This window comes from Euprymna scolopes, chromosome 39, assembly GCF_053919585.1.
Source record: "Euprymna scolopes isolate OS-2025 chromosome 39, ASM5391958v1, whole genome shotgun sequence".
Taxonomy (NCBI): domain Eukaryota; kingdom Metazoa; phylum Mollusca; class Cephalopoda; order Sepiida; family Sepiolidae; genus Euprymna; species Euprymna scolopes.
This window is the reverse complement of record NC_136520.1, coordinates 80580284-80600385: the sequence shown is the minus strand read 5'-3', so window position 1 is coordinate 80600385 and position 20102 is coordinate 80580284. Positions and strand designations below refer to the sequence as shown.

At 34.7% G+C, this 20102-nt stretch overlaps 1 protein-coding gene across 4 annotated transcripts in view; it reads left to right on the top strand.

Annotated features, from left to right (window-relative positions):
- LOC145263888 (tRNA endonuclease ANKZF1-like) overlaps positions 1-13390 on the top strand; it is a 62132-nt gene extending 48742 nt beyond the window's left edge. For all 4 annotated transcript variants that reach the window (XM_080120966.1, XM_080120967.1, XM_080120968.1 and 1 more), the window contains exons 13-16: positions 3602-3688; positions 7017-7118; positions 10374-10444; positions 13084-13390. In XM_080120966.1, the coding sequence (XP_079977092.1) occupies positions 3602-3688; positions 7017-7118; positions 10374-10444; positions 13084-13201 (378 nt within the window). In that variant the 3' untranslated portion in view covers positions 13202-13390. The remainder of the gene's footprint in view (positions 1-3601; positions 3689-7016; positions 7119-10373; positions 10445-13083) is intronic.
- Positions 13391-20102: the final 6712 nt, after the last annotated feature.

The window sequence follows — 20102 nt, the reverse complement described above, 5'->3', positions numbered from 1 at the left end:
AATCAGGTTAAATTTTTCAAAAATTTTCTTCAAATCCATTGTTCTTTTCTTTTAAACTTAAAGAAATATTTTTAATTGATGGATTTTAAACACTGCACAATCTACAGTTTCATTGTTCAAGTCAAAGAAAATGTTGCATGAACCAAGGTATTATTTGCCATTGATATATACTAAAACCACCCTCCAGAGCAGTAAAGAGTTGTGCCTTGCCTGCCATCAAGAGACACATTTACTCATGTTAATGTAGGCTTATATCTATGATAAAATCATGTATACAACCCCATTTGATGACATTGCCATTCACTCCAATGTTGTGTGCTATGAATGACTTTTTTCTTCATCTGTGCTTTAGGTTCTGGCCGTGTTGTCATCTCTCATATTGGTGGCCGTCAAGGTGGCATCACATGTTCACAACTATGAAAAATAAAATAAAAAACAACTCAAAAGGAAACACAGACTCCAGCACTTTCTGTAAATATTCGTTGTAGTCTGGGTATGACACTATCACCCCTCTACATGCTAAAGTCCACATCTACATCTACTGTTAACACCATGTTCATCAGTCAGTTGATCAACTCATTTCCCATCTTTGAGCCATGATCTGCCTTTGACTGTGTCCAGCTCACAACTCTCCTCAACTTGACTATCATCACTCTCAACTGTTGTAAAACCTAGTTTTTTTTATTACATTTTCACCCCATACAAGGCACATTGCCACTTTGGTGTAGGGGGCTACTAACAGGGGCAACAACTACTGGGGTACTATGTAGGGATTTGGGCAGCAAGATGTTGGTTCACGTTACACTTGAACTTCTGCATGTCAGTAGAGTTGGGGAAGCAGGGACCTGGAATGGAATTCCAGAGTTTAACGGTTCTGGGGAAGAAACTACTGGAGTAGAAAGATCTTACATCTAGGAATCTCTCCAGTGTGGGGGTGGGATTTTATAGCCTGTCTGGTCTGTCGAGGGTGTTCACGTCGTGGGGCCACAAGTGCTTGCAGTTCGTTAGAGCATTCACCATTAAAATACTTGTAGAACAGGCAGAGGGATGCAACATTTCGTCGATGGGACAGAGGCTGAAGCTTAGATGCCAGTTCAGGGCCTATCAGATTTGCGACTCTTTTGAATCTTGTCGAGGAGCGAGAGACTAGTAGCCGATGCATCAGCCCAAATATGACAGCAATACTCCATACATGGGCGAATGGTTGCCTTATAGAGGTACAGGATACTTTCGGGTGTTAGTTTTCTAGCACGGTAGAGAGAGCCCACCTTCCTTGCAGCGGCCCTGGCAATGCCTTCAATGTAATTGTTCCAACTCATGTTTCCTGTGAACGTTAGGCCAAGGAGTTTGAAAGATGGACTCTCAGATAAAAAGTCGTTGGCCATTGCTATAGGTGGTAGAGAAGGTTTCTTGTAATTATTGAATGAAACTAGTTTAGTCTTGGCAACATTGAACGTGACCATCCATTTTTGTCCCCATTCTACTACAGATTGGAGGTCACCCTCTAGTGTTTCTGCCATTTCTTTAGATATGTGTTCATTTGTTTTCCTGTCGTGCCTGTTATAGAGTGTGGTGTCATCAGCATATATACCCATCTCAGAGGCAATTTTGTCGGGGAGGTCATTTATGAATATCAGGAACAGTAGAGATCCAAGGAAAGACCCCTGAGGTATACCCGCATTTATATCATATTGTTCAGATGTACGACCGTCAAGGACAACCTGGATTTTTCTCTTATCTAAGAAGGATTTAATTATGTTAAGTATTCTACCAGTGATACTGTATGATCTAATTTTCCTGAGGAGACCCTCATGTCATACCCTGTCAAAAGCCTTAGATATATCTAGAGCTACCGCTCTGCCCTCCCCCCACTTTGTTCAGTGAATGGTATATACGTTCAGAGATTACAGTAAGGATGTCTGCTGTGGAACGGGCTTGTCTAAATCCATATTGTTGGTCAGTCAGAAGTTTAGCATCTGTAAGGTGATGAACTAGAGCATGGTTAATTAAGGTCTCAAATATTTTGGCAAAAAGTGGGAGGGGACTAATGGGGCGATAATTTAATGAGTCAGTTCTTTCGCTAGAATTCTTGAATACTGGTACCACAGAAGCAGCTTTCTAACAGCCCGGAAAGCAAGATTCATTAAGGCATTTGTTGTAGAGTTTGGAGAGAACTGGAGCTACTTCGGCTGAGCACATTTTTAATAGCACAGCTGGGATGAGATCGGGTCCACATGCTTTTGAAGTGTCAAGGTTTTTTATGATAGCATGCACCTGAGCAGGGGTGATTTTCAGATCGTCTAGTGTGGCGTCTGTCCACATAGGAAATTCAGGTAGGGGGTGGTTGAGGCAAACCGACTGGCAAGCATGTTAGCCTTTTCGGTTGCTGAGCAAACAACCTCGTGATTGTTGGTTAGTGGGGGAATTGTTGATTGCCCATTATTTACTACACTGTTGTAGATTTTCCAGAAGTCACGAGTTCCTAGTTTTTGTGCTTTGATGCGTTTTTTAGTGGTTTCAGTAAATTCTCTCTTAGCTGTCGCTATTTCTTTCTTAACGTTACTTCTAGCTTCTATGTACTCCTGTCTGCTTGAACTGGACTTATGTCGGTTAAAACTGCGGTATGCATATTCCAAGTGGGCTGTCAGCATTTGTTATACAATCATCAGGAACTGTGGTCAAAAACAGATCTAAAAGTGATGCGTGTTCTTCCTGGTCAGGGAAACGGGTTGGAAATGTAACAATTTGTGATAGGGAGTGAGATATAGAGAAGCTATGAGTTGTGCTGCCCGCTGCATCTGTGTAAGTAGAGAATGTGATTGTCAGAGTCCTTACAGCAGAGTGGAAGATATCCACGCATGTTAAAGTAGTTAGAGGGGATGGAGGAGTGTAGGTTAGTCTCACTTAGTGCTAAGATATCCGGGGTATTTGTTCGGAGAAATGCTTCAACATCAGCTAAATTAGTTCTAAGCCCACGGATATTTGTGAATGCAAGCCTCAAGGGAGGAGGCAAGTTGGATTTGTTTGACCCGTAAGCCTGGTTTAAGCTTATTTTTAGATTGTACTGTCGTCATATTTTTTTTTAAAGAGTTTCAGTTTAGGTAAGGGGGAGCTGAACAAGAGGTTATGCAGAGCATCAGACATGCATCACAAGTAGACCATCAGCTGACCTTTCTTCAACTAGGACTGTGGCTTCAGGAAAGCCCACCGGGGATGAGTGCAGGGTCCCTTTCCATACGCGACATGGCACTACAAAAAACTAACTCTAAAAATATATCCAATCATTTTGTTCCCGTCATCTACCACATATTCATTATAACCCCACCTCAGCTTTCTTTTGTCTATAACTTATTCTCCATTGCTCTGTTGATAAACCTATTTCTTATACTTTGTATACCTAGTAAACTTTTTTTTTTTTTTTTAAATTATACTTTTCCTCTTTTGTTTCTTCTTCCTGACACTTGGGGGAGGAACACTGATAATATCACATATAGACACTGGTGTGCATCTGTCATGCTCTCCCAATGATGATAGTAAGTAAAATAATACATTCACTGTTAATAAATTCTGTATTTCTTAAATTTTTTATTTTCTCTTTTAGATTCCAGGACCTTTAACTCCAGAAATGGAAGCAGGAAAAAAGCAGAAGGAATCACTCCGTAAAAAAGCTAAACAGCAACGTTTAAGAGTAAGGGTTTTTGTTTTTTATTTTACATTCAACATAAATAACATGTAGCTCAACCTGGACTTGTCTAATAAAACAATTTTTAGTCAACATTTGATTTTTACCGTTTTTCAACTCGAGCAAGGTGTACTGCCACTTTGATATAAGGGGCTACTATTTGGGATTATGGATAACAGAGGATTATGAGGAGTTAAGTAGCGAAATGTCTGTTCACAACACATTTAAACTTCTGCATGACAGTACACTCGAGGAAGCAGGATACAGGGAGGGAATTGCAAATATACCAATCCTAAAGAAGAAACTATCATAAGGCTTTTCGGTATTTGGGGACCTGGTTGATCAGGAGTATATATGCCGATGAGAAACAAGGGCTATGAGTTCATCAGAACACAATATGTAAAACAAGGGCAGCAATGCAACATTGCAGCAATGGGGCAGGGGTTGGAACTGGGCCAATAGTGTGGGATTTATTGGATTTGAGACTGTTTTTGAACTTTGTCTAAGAGTGAAAGATTAGTGGTAGATGCACCAGCTCAGATATGGCAACAATATTCCATGCATGGGTGAATGGTGGCTTTGTAGCTACAAGATACTCTCAGGTATGAATAATTTTTTAGCATAGTAGAGAGAACCCACCTTCTTTGCAGCAGCTTTGGCAATGTCCTCAATGCATTTCATGTTGCCTGTGAATGTTAAGCTAAAGAGTTTAGACGATAAGCTCTCAGGTAGGTTGTTATTTGTCATAGCAATCAGTGGTTGAGAATATTCTTTTTCTAATTGTTAAAAGAAAGAAGCTTAATCTTAGTAGCATTAAATATTACCTTCTGTTTACAACCCCATTCCAGACTGAAGGTTGTTTTCTAAGGTCTCTGCCATTGCTTCGGATATGTATACATTCATTTTTCCCTTAAGTTTATTATAAAGCATAGTGTCATCAGCAAATATACCCATCTGAAACACTATTTTATCAGGAAGATCATTTATGAATATCAGAATTAATAAAGGTCCAAGAATCAACTCCTGAGGCAAATCAGCATTGATGTTTATTTTATTCATCAAGATAGTCCTCTTCTAGGGTGATACTGTAGGGAAATTGTAGAAACCAAGAAAATGACTTATTGTTAAAGCGTCAGCACATGTGTGTCATGTGGAATCCAGCTGCTGGAGCGGGGAAGAAAGTATCAAGATGGTGATGCCCACAACTTTTATAACTAGTGGTCTTGCAAAGTAATGCAAAATCTTGCTGCTTGACCAGATAAAAGTAGGCCACGGGGAGAATGCAGACAGGCGGTTGTACAAGAATCCTTGTAGATGCTTGTAAGAAACTCCTTGGAGGCTGTTGTAGTGTGTTACTGAGTGATTTTGCTGTTTTACTTTTTTTTCTTTTTTGTGTTACAGATTCATTCATTCAAACATTTTGCTAACAATTTGATGCCATTTTTGTAGAATGATTTGTCTTTGACATCTCAATTGTTTTATAACACTTCTCCATTAGAGCAAAATTTCTTTTGAGGTTTGCAAACAATCAGTTGCTGCTGGGGGCCAGATCAGTGCAGAAGCAATTCAAAATACAATTCATGTAGTTTTGCCATTGTTGTGATCAGCTTGTGATATGGGGCATTATCTTATTGAAAGAGCACTATTCTCTCTTCCTTTGTGGCCGTCTTTTAGCAGTTTCTTCCTCCGATAATCTATATTATATTTCACAGTCTATCTATCCAGTCAACTTTTTCTCGGAAACTACTGGGCCAATCTGGCTGAAATTTTGTATAGATCATTATGATATGATATGGCGAAATAAGTATTATGGTATATGTTTGATGCAAAGAATTAATAGGGATTAACATTAAATGCAAAAATGAGCATAAATTTAACTATAATAAACCATTTGGCATTAAGCACTCATTTTTAGCGTAATGAAGCGGCGTACGTGTGAGAAATCATCAGCGGCCATAAGATAGCTGACTAGCGAAAATATTAGCAGCAGCAGCTGTCTTAGCACATATGCAAATTAAGCAAGTGTGCACACACTGACATCATGGGGAAAAAAGGAAAATAAAGATACAGCATGTGATCGAGCAAAAGAAGCGATCAGACGTGTTTTGACTGGTATGCGGCAAAAGAGAAAATGTGCCGCATCGTCGAAAAAGCAGAAAGACAGGTGATGACAAAGACACATGCGTGAAAGAGTCTCTTTACAGACATGTTCGACGTGTGAGTGATATTTTGAAACACAGTGAAGTGTGTTGTTGGAAATTACTGGAATAAATGCTTTTTGTATTTAAATAAAAAAAAAAATGCAGAGTTGTATCTTCCTTGTTTGTTCCTGCAACAGTACCAAACATTGTGTGAATGGTTGAAATGTAATGACATGGTTAAAGTGTAACAGTCACAACTTTTATCCAAGTTTAGTACTATATAATATTTACTATTGATAAGTTCATAAATCTCAAGATTGATGAACATTCCAAAATATGGAGGCCAGTACTTTTTCTGCTGATGTTTGCATCTTTGGTGATATAACGGCTTTCACCTGCTTGTATACACTCAGCTGACTGTCAATCTGACTTGAATAAAATGGTAAATCTGTTTCATCCATTGTCATATATTGGTGTAAAAGAATTTTTGTTGCGTTGAAACAGTTGCAAACAATGCTTTCAATTTTTGACACATTGGTTTTTGAATAGCTGCAACAAAATTTGACATTCGCTTTGAACACAATTTTTCTCGTAGATAAATGTTCATGCAAAATAGTGATCACTGGAAACTACAACCCCTTGTACCCCATCTACGTAAATACTCCCTACAAGCAACAAAATCCTACCTCTACACACTAGAGATCCCCAGATGCTAGAAAGCCTTCTACTTTTATAGTTTCTTCCCTCGAACAGCTAGACTTCAGAATTCCCTCCCAGGTTCCTGCTGAGAATCTCAAAATTTTAGATTTATATCATCTTTGGTCAGAGAAATATTACTAAAGAAATTACCTTTTGTTTCCAGGTTTTAAAGAGAATTTTTTCCAACTGGTTTTATAAACCTAGAATCACTCCAAAGCTGAGGTTTGACTCGTCATGTTGACAAACCAATAACTGCTGAGTTACCACAAAAACCTGGGTTATAGAGAGTACCATTCTGTATTAGAATATTGTAGAACCCTCTTGATCTTTTTTTGAATGTTCTGGAAAATTCTGAGACCTTCTGGATTTTGTCTAAATCTTTTTATTAATATTGTAGATTTTTGTGAAGGAAAATCTTTCTGAAATGACAGATAAGACCTTTTTCTCTCTCTCTCTCTCTCTCATATATATATATATATATTTTTTTTTTTCAGGAAAAAAAACAGGTAGATGAAGAAGCCAAGATTGTATCAGAGTTAAAAGCCAAACGAGAAGAGGAAGAACTTCGCTACAAGAATCTTTCAGAAAGAGAAAAGGTTTGTTGAGGTCTGGGTTTTATTGAACATTCATTGACCATTTTGCCAGGCAATCTGATTTCATCATTAAAAAATAAGGTGCTTGTGTATTAGAAGTGGATTTTTTAAAAAAGGTAAAAGAACACATTTTAAGTAAAAACACTAGTACATACTTATGTGTCATGTCGAAATTCGTACAAATTCACAAAATTAGAGTAGAAAAATAATTACATGTAAAAATAAAATTCAGCAAATAATGCAATTATTATATCTTGGAAATTTATCAATGTTGCTGTTACAAATTTATCAATTTTGCTAAAACATGTGAAATAAACTGACGTCTTTCTGCGTCTCTGCATAAAAGGTTATAAAATATTACGTTAATAAATTTTTCTTTTATCATCGTCCATATAACTTTCAGTATGAAGTCATTTAAGGAAAAAAGGTATGTTTTATTTATTTACTTTATAATTAACTTAACAAAGGTTATTAATTAACCCAACATCAATTTGTTAACTTTGAAGAGTTCTCAGAATCTAGGGGAAGTAACTAGTATATTAATTTGACCAAATATTTTAATTCTTGAATGGCGAATATGTTTTGTTTAATCTTTTCTTTATTCCATTTTCGTTATTTAAATAAATTGCTATGATTTTGATGTCTCTTTTTTTTCTTCAAAAGTTGTTTATACCGCCAAAAAGTTTCTTCTATTCCGTATGTAAAAGCTGACTTACCTCCCTTGCTTTCAGTTAATTCTGCCATTTCAAGTTAGAAAATGGCGGATCAAGAATAGGTGTTTTTCTTTTTTTTGCTTGTTTTTTTATAAAAAAAAAATAGTTCTAGCAGATCTTTTACTTGATCATTTTTCATAATTTTTGGAATTTTTACTAATTTTGATATGACGCGTCAATATGTGATAATGGTTTTACTTGAAATGTATTTGATTGATTTTGTAAAAATATCCATTTACAATGGTTTTACTTCATATGTATTGGTTCGATTTTCTTCTTTTTTTTTTTAAATATTCACTTGCAATGTTTTACTTAAAATGTATTTCATTTTTTTTTTTTTTTTTATATCTACTTAAAATGGTTTTACTTGAAATGTATTGGTTCTATTTTAAAATGCACAAGCACTGGATTATTATTAATAGTCAAATAAAACTAAAAGTTAGTATTAAACAATGTCTATAGATTATTATTTATTATTAAAGTTGAGGCAATTAACATTTATTTCCCGAAGGCTTTTTTCTCTATATCTTTTAATTACACAAAATGTCTGGTAAAGTGTTTCTTTGGTTTGGGGATTAAGTTATGTTTAACAAAAAAAAAAATTTTCATTTTAATTGAATTAATGGCGAAATACACATCGGTTCTGATGTTGTACGCAGCACATTCCAGGGAGTGTTCAGCAATCCGGAAAGGAAAGAATTTTGGCGTGTATGGCCTTGTTTTTTTTTTATTATTATTTTGGCTTGAACTTTGCATTTCGGATTATTTTGTTATGTTTTTTTTTTTATGGATATTGGGTGGGGGTGGGGGGCTGAAGATTAGTTATAGGTAATTATTAACAGGAACTAAACAACTAAACAACTCGAAGACCCCAGACACCCTCTCTATGGCTACTCGGAGGTGGCTAGACGACTTGTGTCCCGGCGAAGCTTTGCCACAGTGGGGGAACTACCGGACACTCCTACATCCTCTTACCGGCTGCAGATGTGGAGAGAGGTAGACCCTCAGTCTACAAATATAGCACTGCCAGAGCGCAGTGAAACCTTACCACCTGGCACACACCTGTCCCGTTCGGAGTGGGTCACTCTGAATAGAGCAAGGGCAAAAGTTGCAAAAACTGGCGACAACCTCCTCATGTGGGGTTACTCTACAACTGCTGAATGCCCCTGTGGTGCCCAAGTTCAGACCATCGAGCACATTTTAACATCTTGCCCACTGGGGCCCAACTGCACGGACGAAGACCTCAGTGTTGGTAATGAAACCGCACGCCGCTGGTTGAAGAGATAGAGCGACAAGATATGATGATTAACAGGAAAATTGGCCGATATCTGTTTTTATAAAATTGTTAGGTGACAGTACAGAATAGGTAAACAATGCCCTCCTGTGTCCCCATGTTAAGAATGTCTTTCTAAATAATAAGAATACCTTATATTTTCCTGAATAAAAAAACACTCGATGAGAACACGACTGATTTTGTTCTAATAATTATTTTTATTCAAAAAATAAAAATAACTAACCTCCGGCCAAAAAAAAAATATCCAGCCCAAAAAATACATAACAAAATAATCTGGAAAGCACAAAGTTCAAGCCAAAAAAAAAACAAAAAAAACAAGGCCACACACGCCAAAATTCTTTCCTTTCTTTTCAGATCAATGAACGCTCCCTACAATGTGCTGCATACAACATTATAGTGATGCATATTTCACTATGGGGGTCTCCCTCATGTAAGTCATCTGTACTAATTACCCATTATTTACAAATAATCTTCAAGTGACTTATCTCTTACTTTGCCTCTCTCATTTTCTGTTATTCTCCACCCCCTCTCTCTGTTGATAAACTTATTTCCTCTTTTTTTGTTATAGTTTTTCCTCTTTAAATTTTTTTTAAATTCCTAATACTTTTGGGGGGTATCGCACAATTGTACTTATCATTTTTCAACAATAAAACAAACATCTCCATGAACTGAGTCTGACCTCATCTAAACTTTATATATATATATATATATATATATTAATTTTATTTTATCTTATTTTTAATCTATTTTTACTTTCATTCTTTTATTTTATCATTGTTACTTTATACATATTTGTATATTTTTTCTATATGTATCTTTTTTATTATGTACCCACATGTCCTACCTATTTTCTATTTCTACCATCTTTATACGGTATTTCATTTCTAAGCTAATGTCACTATGCAGGCTTTTTTGTATATATATAATTCTGACTTTTTTTTTCCTCCTCTTCTGAAATACCATGGCATGAAGAGCTTTTCTTCCTTCTTTCCTTATTGATTTTATTTAACTTTGAATTCTCATTCTTTATAGCTTATATATATAAGTTCAGTAAAAGGATTAGTATAAATAAAGGGTGAAATCTAATTGAATAAGCATATTTTTCCCATAAACATATATTTTAAACCAATGGAAAATGTTTTGATTCAATCGGTTCTAAGTGCTGATAGATTTTCATACAATTTGAATTGAATCTTTGCCAGTTTTATTCAAATAATTTTAATGTAACATTTTATTTGCCTTCAACAACAGAGAGCCTTGGCAGCAGAACGTCGATTCTTAAATCAAAAATCCCGTGCTGGTGAAAGCAAACCAATTCTGGCGTGAGTAATTTGCCTGTTTTGTTTAACATTGCCTATTTCAGAAACAAGAACATCTACTCTTGTAGATTAAAAGTGTTTCGTTCGAAATTCCATGCAGATTTCCAAGTGAGACAAGATACATGTGAAAGTCAGATTACGTTGGCAAAACTGCTGTGAAAAAAACACTCAATATGAGAAGAATAGTTCAAATAACCCAACTAATATAAATTTGAGTTAATGTCTGATTTGTTCACTAATTTTCAGTCATGAATATCTTATATCGTCATTCACACCTTAATCCTCCAAATTTTATCTGTGGTAATGTCTATCAAAATAATACCCAGACCATTCTTGAATTGAAAAAGACCATCATATAAAAATATATAAACATATGCATTTACTTAACTTCATATAAACAAAGATATACACACTTATACATAGTGTGTTTTACATTAAAAATATTTTTTTTTAGATATCACATGATATTATCAGATTGGAATCATGTAGGCAAGCGCATTTAGGTAAATAGCTTTCATCTATTGTATTCATGCTTCATTAATTAATACTATTTCCCAACTCTTACATCACTGCAAGATTCTGTAATAATAATCTTCAATGATCGACCAATTTTCCCTGACCCAATTAGATTTTTCCTGACATAAATTGTTAATTGAAGCAAATTTTTTAAAGACTGTGTTACATTTCACTCTGATGATGATGGCCAAGTCATCAATTTCGTTTGTCTATTTAATTTCAAAAATAACAATTTTTGTCATTTCTTTTACTTAGACACTCGTCAGTGAAAATATAAAACACACGCAGCTAGTTATAAAAAATATGTGATTTATTTCTGTACATATAAGGCTTAATGACGGATTGACATTGGCCGCATAACAGGGATGATGGTGGTGGTGTGTAGAAGACTGTGTTGCTATCCCACTTGTGTTGTTATGTCCTTTTTCTGGTCGCTGTCTCTTGTTTTTGGCCTAGATGACTTCGCCATTCCGATTGACATTGTCTTACAAAAATGTGGTCATTCGTTTTGACGTCATCTCCCCACTCTCTGCATAGACTCGTAACCAATGTTTTTTGTTTGCTGTCACTTGACCACATGAACATTCAGCATGTGAGCCTTAGTCATGTTTTCTGGCCAAATTTATTGTTTAACCTCCTCACGGGGATTTGCTTATGCAACAAGTGTACAATTGTAATATTTATGAACAAGCTTTTCTATTGTATCATAGCAAATGCTCAACATCCTACACAGTATCCTTGCAATTTATGTTCCAGATGATAACCCCCTACATCAAAGTGGCACTGTGCCTTGTTTGGGGTGAAAATGTAATAAAAAAAAAATTTTTTAAAAGTAAGACATATTTATAATTAATATAATATTGTAACTAATCTTGGGATGATTAATTGAAATAAAAAAAAAATCAGAACATTTTGAGGTATCAGAATCAGAAAAATTTCCATTCAAATTAACTTAATTTACCTTTTTTGCTTAGCATTACCTATTTTAATCAAACTTGTTAAAGCAAGACATATTTACAATCTATATTGTATCGTAACTAATAAGAGGTTAATGTAGATTGCTGAAAAAACAAAACATGTCTGATTAATTAAAAATTGTGAAAAGAGACAAATTTTTTTGTTTTAAGTTTGTAGTTTGCTTGTACAAGCAAAGGACAATTAATCAAAATGTTAAAAATCGAAACTTTTGGAAGCATCGGTGTTGGAATTGGAAAAATTTGTGCCTATTTTCCGATGCCAAAAACGATTCTTTTGATTATCTTTTTTATTTGATTTTGGTTTAAGAAAAATCTCCCACTGCTGGTAGTAATAATAAATATTTATTGATTTAAACTTCCAGTAAAACTAAAGTCTATAAATCTCCCCCTCACAAAAATATATGCACATTTAAGATTTGTTTTTACTGTAATCGGGACAAAATAACCATTTTATAGTTAAATATTTAGATATTTATAAAGAATCAAAATCGGTAATTGTATCGGAATTGGAAATAATATTGGTATCGTCCCATCACTAGTTTTTAGGGGACATGACATGAGCATCACCGATTGCAAATGTCTATTGCTTACATTCAGTATGCTGCTGGCATCTGTCTCAGAGAGTGGAGGATTTTGTTTGTTGTCATAAACACACTTTTTTTAAGCACTATGTATAATAATCAAGGAAGTTTATGAAATGCAAAACTTCTCAGTGGTAGTTTAACTATTGAACTTCATAATGAAAAATCATTATAGTGAAAAAGTCTTAAAATCATAGTATCATTACCCTTTAAACTAATTAAAATTAACAATAAAATATTTTTTAATCATCTACATCATAATTCAGGTCATAAGAAGTTAACAAATATTCCTCAAATTTCAATTTCATTGGAATATTTAACGGATTTTTTAGGGACTATGATATAAGCACAAGCTGTCATTTGAAAATTTAAAAATGCATCAAATTTGCATTAAATTTAATCCATAGTCATTATTATACACAAATTAAGTAAGATTCTCTGAATTTCAATTTTATTATTTGACTGCTTTTATTGCTTTTTTTCATTTTTCAAAATTTTCTTTCTGTTTTTGAGAAATTGTAATTTTGTGAGTATTTTGGTAATGAAACAATCTCTCTTTCTTTTTCAGGCGCTGTTCTCAATGCTTCTGTGATATTAGCGGACTCATCCCATACGAATATTATCACTTTCGTTTTTGTACGCCAAAATGCCTAAAAGAGCATCGCGTTAAATCCAGGCTCAGTTGATAACTAAGAACTGGTTTTTATTAACGCTGTTTATTGACCAAAAATAAAAATTTATAAAAATATGTATGTATTGTACATTGGGATAATTTATCAACAAAATTATGCCTGGTTTAATTGTTATGAGTAATTATAAAGGGAGGGATTATTTTTTTCTTTTATTGTTTTTAAAATATAATTTCTTTGTTCTTTTCTTGTTTTCATTTTTTTGTTTTTACTTTTTGTTTCATCTTTGTATTATTATTTTATTGGAAAATGTAATATTTTAATGAAAATTTTGTTTCTGAGATGCTATACATCATTCGTTTTCATTATACCTATACAGAGGAACTCACACATGAAAACTGAAATACCTAATGACTTTGGGTTTATAACATTAAAAACTTAAGAACTGTCACAGTTATGATTGAGATCAATCAGAAAATAAAATTTAAATCAGGTATATAAGATAGATATGGTCAGTTAAATGATGAAAAATATTATGAAAGAATTGAAAATGGTGATTGGAATGAACACAATTTCATTATTTGTAAGAAACGTTTTATGACCAGTTTTGATTGATACTGAATTTAAAGATTACCATATAGTTTGCACCAAAACATGTCATGTATTCCACTGATGAGGCTCTGGGAAAGAAACTCTGTTCATGGAAATTATGTTTGATGGAGGATGAAGTGAAAGTTCTTTAGCAATCCTCATAGAAAGATAAATTCTTGTTGTGAATATCTTACAAAGGAGAAAACAGCAAGTGGAGCTCAGTCAAGCATTTTCTATAGAAGTAGTGAGAGAGTAGAGAAAGACTAGCATCCTTTTGTCTCTGAGAAAGGGGCAATAGGGAACAGAAGTGACCATCCCTAATTAGATTGAGAAGTCGATTTTATACTCTGTTAAAGCAAGAAAGTGTTCTGAGGGGCGCCTTCCCAGATATGGCAGCCGTAAACTATCTTAGGACGTATCTAACTCTTATATAAGTAGAAGATTGTATAAGGAGTCGCTACTTTCTGGAGTTATAGAATGATCCAACTTTTTTTTAGCAATAGATTAAATATAAGTCCTCAATTTTAGAACTAGGTAGAAATACAGTTCTAGGAGCTTATCAAAATAAGAAGAAAGCCATTTATTTGAATAATTTAAATTAAACGCTACTTTAAAAAAGCTGGTACTTATGCAGTATAAGGATTGTCGGAATCACCTGGATGGTTTATGGAAAATGCTGGAAACAAACAATTTGTGATTTATTTTTTTTTTGTGCAAACACTAGCTAATTTTTTTAATGAAAAATTTTATTTCTGCCAATACAAAGCTAATTCAATGAAAAAATAATTGAGAAAGGAAAAGAATTTTGATGAAAAATTAATTGAAAAATGAAAACAATATTCTTGAATACTAATTGAACAATTTTTACGAAACTTTTAGAAAATTATAATTCAAATCAAGAAAAAAAACATTCATTTTAAGGTAATTTTCATGAATGAATATTTATTTTTTGAAAAAACAAACAGCGAACAAAAGTTGACAAAAACTTTTTCTTTCTTTTTTTTGTAGTTCAAATCAAGATAAATATTTAGTTTTTTACATATAAATAAACTAATAATAGCTAATAAATGTTTTCTTAATCATTTTTTTGAATTAGGGTTAAGGCACTTAGCATTTTTGCATCTTCTGACATTTTCTGTAAACCGCCCGATCGATTCCGATGATAGTCATTATACTGCATAAAAACATTATGATTTATACTTATCTTTCTGAATTTATGAAATTTTCATTTGGTAAGCTATACTAAGCCATACTTTTTTTTTTTTTTTTTTTTTTACAAAGGCATCACCACATTATCAAGGCCCAGAGGCCACTCAAGGATAAGGGTTAAAGAGTGTACAGTAGAAGTTGGTCAATATAGTAATCATTAGTAATGAAAATTTGGTAAGTTTAATAACTTATATGGAACGGCTCATCAAGAACTTATTTACTTTAGACTTGAACACAACCATATTGTAGTCAGCCGGAAAGCAGGAAAACGGAAGACAATTCCACAGGCGTGCAGTTCTAAGAAAGAAGCTTTGTTCATGGAATCTACGTTTAGGTTTAGGCACAGATAAAGAGTGGGGGAAATTATTGATAGTGTTTACAGCTAGACGAGTGTTTCTTGTGAAAGTTTGGCGAGGGGGGGACCATAGATTGAAGCTCAGTCGAACACTTTCCATGAAAATAACGATACATCAGAGACAAACTCGCAACATCTCTTCTGTGAGATAGAGGTTGCAAGGAGGAGAAAAGGACATCTCCTACGAGGCTACGAAGTCTATTTTGAACTCTATCAAGGCAGGCCAAGTCCTTTCTAGCAGCTCCTGCCCAGATGTGGCAACAGTATTCCATCCTTGGACGTACCTGGCTCTTATATAGATAGAGAATAGCATCAGCAGTGAGATATCTACTGGATCGATAGAAAGATCCCACCATTTTTCCAGCGGCCTTGGCAACAGATTTGATATACGTGTTCCATTTAAGATCAGGAGTAATGGTCAAGCCCAGAAGCTTGTCAAAACTTGAGGCCTCCTGAAGACGAGAGCCATTCATTTCAATTGATGACAAATGTGGATTAGAATGTTGATGATGTAAAGAGAGAAGCTTGGTTTTAGATGCATTAAAAGTAACCAGCCACTCCTTTCCCCATTGTACTACTTTTTTTTCCTTATTTCTCCTTCTTTTTTCTTCCAATTATTGCCCTTTTTTTTCTATTTCTCTTGTTTATTTTTTTATTTCCGCATTTTTTCTCCTTTTTTCCCTGGCCCTCTTTTCTCTTTTTTATTTTATTTTTTTTTATTTTTATCTTCCTTTTATCCCTTTTTTTATTCTCCTTTTTTCCATTTAATCTTCCTTGAAAATGCTATTAATTCTTAGAAATCAAATCTACGAAGGTCATTCCAAAAGTAAAGCCTGCAATTTTTTTTTTATTCAAAAATTTAAGTGCTACAGAAGATAGAGTGGTACCATTAAAATGAACAACCTTTTGTGCTCCAGAATTTATTTTTCTGTATAGTTACCATCATTCTCAATGCACTTTTGCCAGGAATTCAATGATACATCTCTGCTTTTAACACACATCCGTGACAGGGAGTTACTTGCTTAGTCTCACACCATCAATATCTGCAACAGAGAGATGAAACTTTCAACCATGCTAACAATGCAATTTGCAATCTACCCTGATCCATTCTAGCAGAATAAATAACAGGCATTACTTTTGGACTGCCTCTCGTATATGAGATACAGATATCTGAGTGTTATGGTATATCTTTTGGTCTTACTGGATTCTAGGACAAGAATTTTCCTAGTTTGGTGGAATATTCAGTTAAGCACTGTTTCTTGAGGTAACATTACTAGAAGATTTCTCGTACGAGTCCGTGTATGGTCATGTCAAGAGGATCTTATTTGGCTTAAAATACTATTTTATTTTTAATATTTGCTCAGGGTTTGCTATGGAATATAGATCCTCTAGCATATATTTTAGTTAATTGAAAATTAATAGAAAAGGCAACTTGAGGTACCCGAGTTGAAAATTACTTTGGCTGTGAAAATCTATTAAAAAGTGATATAATGTTACATGGCTTAAAGAGATAGGGTGATAGCAAGCTATTCTATTTGGAAGCGCATAAGATGGAGAACATGTAATGACATGGGTTGTCATCATCATCATCATAATCATCATCATTATATTTGGTTTGATATTTGTTTTACATGCTAGCATGTGTTCAATGGCTTCTAGAAATTGAGTTCCAAGCTAACCTATCTCTGGCCAGGTTTTTATTTATTCCTCTTTCTTTCAAGTCCATCTTTATCACTTTTTCTCATATTTTCATTGATCTTCCATGTGCTGACTCTGCCACCTGAATTGTTATACATCTACTAAACAAGCAACTTTCAAACATTCTTTCAATGTTGCCATATCATTGTGGCTCCTGTTCAGTGCACATCTCCCTGTACTATCCAAATTTAATCTTCCTCTGAGCTCATAGGACCTAAACCTGTTTTTAAACTTCCATTATTCATCTACTGTATCATTTTCTCGCAATTCAATGCATATTCTCAACCCTCACTGGCCAAATTTCACTTTCATACATTATCACAAAGCATACACATGATTAGGGTTTTACCTGAAGGTGTTTTGTAATGGACAATGTATTTTAGGGATGAGTTGGATTCAAAGAAATAATTTCTCTATAATGGTTTGGAGCTTTTATAATCAAATGTGAGAAAAACGAGACATACACGGTAAACAAAACAAAATAAAGAGTTCAGAAAGCATATACTCACAAGATATTTTTAAATGTTTAAAATGGAAATTTACAGCAATAGGAAAAACAGAATGCTCATGAATATTTTTAGAGTTCTTTAAAACCAAATTGGCTTGGTTTCTCAGATTACAAAGATGCAGCTGGATGCTGTACGTATAGCTTCTCCATAGCCCATTCCTTCACACTGACAGTCATGTTCCCGACCTGCCTCCTAGATTGTGAACACCAGCAGGCTTCACTTCTAAACCTTTGCCTTACAACAGTATCTGAGGATTGTGTGACTAATGCCCACAGTTCACATGGAAACGCAGGCTACCTAGTAGTATCCTTGAATATCACACTTAAATCTCAACCACAAGGTGAGGAGCCATTGCTCAAAATGACAAGGTACTACAAAAGGGCTGACTGGGAAGTCATCAGAAAACACATCAGAGATGCCCCATGGACCAATATCTTCTCTCTTTCTGCTGAACAATGTGCCAATGAGACAACTGAATGGTGTAAAGTGGGCATTGAAGCAAATGTCCCCACATGGGAGGATTATAGCAAACCCCACTAACCCTCATGGTTAACTGTCATTGCACAAAGACAGCATACATTCGGCAGTTCTTATGCCATAATACAAACAGACATAAATTTATAGATGCTAGAAATGATTGTAAGAGAGAAATAGCGACAGCCAAAAGAAGGCATGCTGAAATAACCAGGGAATGCATAGAATCGCAGGAGATAGGAACTTGTGATTTCTGGAAAATCTATAATAGTGCAGTTAATAAAGGGCAATCAGTAATTCCCCGACTATCCAACAACCAGAAGATTGCATGTATGGCAACCGAGAATGTGGAACTGCTTGCCCGGCGATTTGTCTCCAATTCCACCTTAGAGCCAACAAACAACTCCCTCCCAAATATCCCTATGTATACTCAAGCCGCACTTGATGTGTAAATGACCTCTTCTCATGTCCGCGATATCATAAAAACGTTAGACACCTCCAAGGTGTGTGGGCTTGATATTATCTCTGCTATACTAATTAACAGAGCTATAGGTATATATCTGATACAGTTAATCAATCAAGAACCCCCATCACTCTACCTAAAAATATATAAGATATATACTCAAGAATCAAAATAATGAAAAGAATATTCTCTTGTCTTAGCCCTACTAATTAAGAATAGCTGAGCTAGCCCCCATACTTCCGAACTTTACAATAAATGTCTCACTGAATCTTGCTTCCCTAATAGCTGGAAGATGGCTTCTGTTGTACCAGTGTTCAAGAATTCTTATGAAAGGACTGACCCTCTTAATTATCACCCTATCAGTCTCCTCTCATTCTTTGCTAAAATCTTTGAGACCTTAATCAAGTACTAGTCCATCACCTTGCAAAAGCTAATCTGACAAACAGTATGGATTTAGACAATGTCGTTCTACTGTAGATATTTTAACAGTCATCTCTGAATGCATATACCATACACTGGATAAGGCAGGCAAAGCCATGGCTGTAGCCCTTGATATATCCAAAGCCTTTGACAAAATCTAGCATGAAGGGCTACTAATGAAAATTAAATCGTACGGTATAGTTGGATGAATACTAAATATAATTAGATCCTTCTGAGACAATAAGACCATCCAGATTGTCATTGAGGACATACATCCAAGCAGCATAGCATTAATGCGGAAATGACTCAGAAGTTGATACTTGGACGATTCTTATTCCTGATATTCATTAACAACCTCTCTGATAATATTGTGTCCAAGCTGGGTATATTTGCTGATTATACAATGCTCTATAATATGCATGAGGGAAGAATGGATGTACACAAATCTATATATTTTAATAGAATGTGCTCTGATGAACTTGTTGTAGTTGTGCCTTGATGTACATATCCCCGATAAACCTGCTTAGCAGTAAAATCACACCCCTTCACTGTTGAAGTCTCTTCCCTCAAACAGCTAGACTTTTGAATTCTTTTTCTGCTACCTGCTTCCCTGACTGTACTGCTATGCAGAAGTTTAAGTTTGTAAACCAACATCTTGTTAATCTTTTCTAGGCATGGTCCCAGTGGCAATATGCCTTGTTAGGAGGTGAACGTGAGTAAAAAAAAAAAAAAAAATGGGGAGGATTCTTTAGCTGAAACATTGAAGAAGTCTGAATCAATTAATTAAAAGCTGTGAGTTATAGGCATCAGGAAAAATCATAATCAAAACTCTGCTCGTCGGTATAAATTATGATACATTGAAAGTTGTATGCATTTATTTGTGAACTACTATTCTCATCTTCTAGTTGTTATTTCAAAGGATGAGGATAATAGTCCACTACATGTATAAATTGCTCATCTCAAAAGGATTTCAATAATAAAAATAACATTGAAAGTTGTTTATAAGAATCAATGTTCATTTGATTTCATATTAGAAAAGAAATTTAGTAATAAAGATTGAAAATATTTCAATGAATAAAGTTTATGCAAATTGGCAGGCGATAAGTCAATTAGCTGTGTATGTCTGTGTGTTTGCTAATGTTTGTGTGAGTGGAGAAATGTTGCAGAAATTAGATTGAGTCCTTTCCATCTCTTCTGGCCAAGAGCATGGAGAAGGGGTGTTAAGCAGAAGTTCAGGAG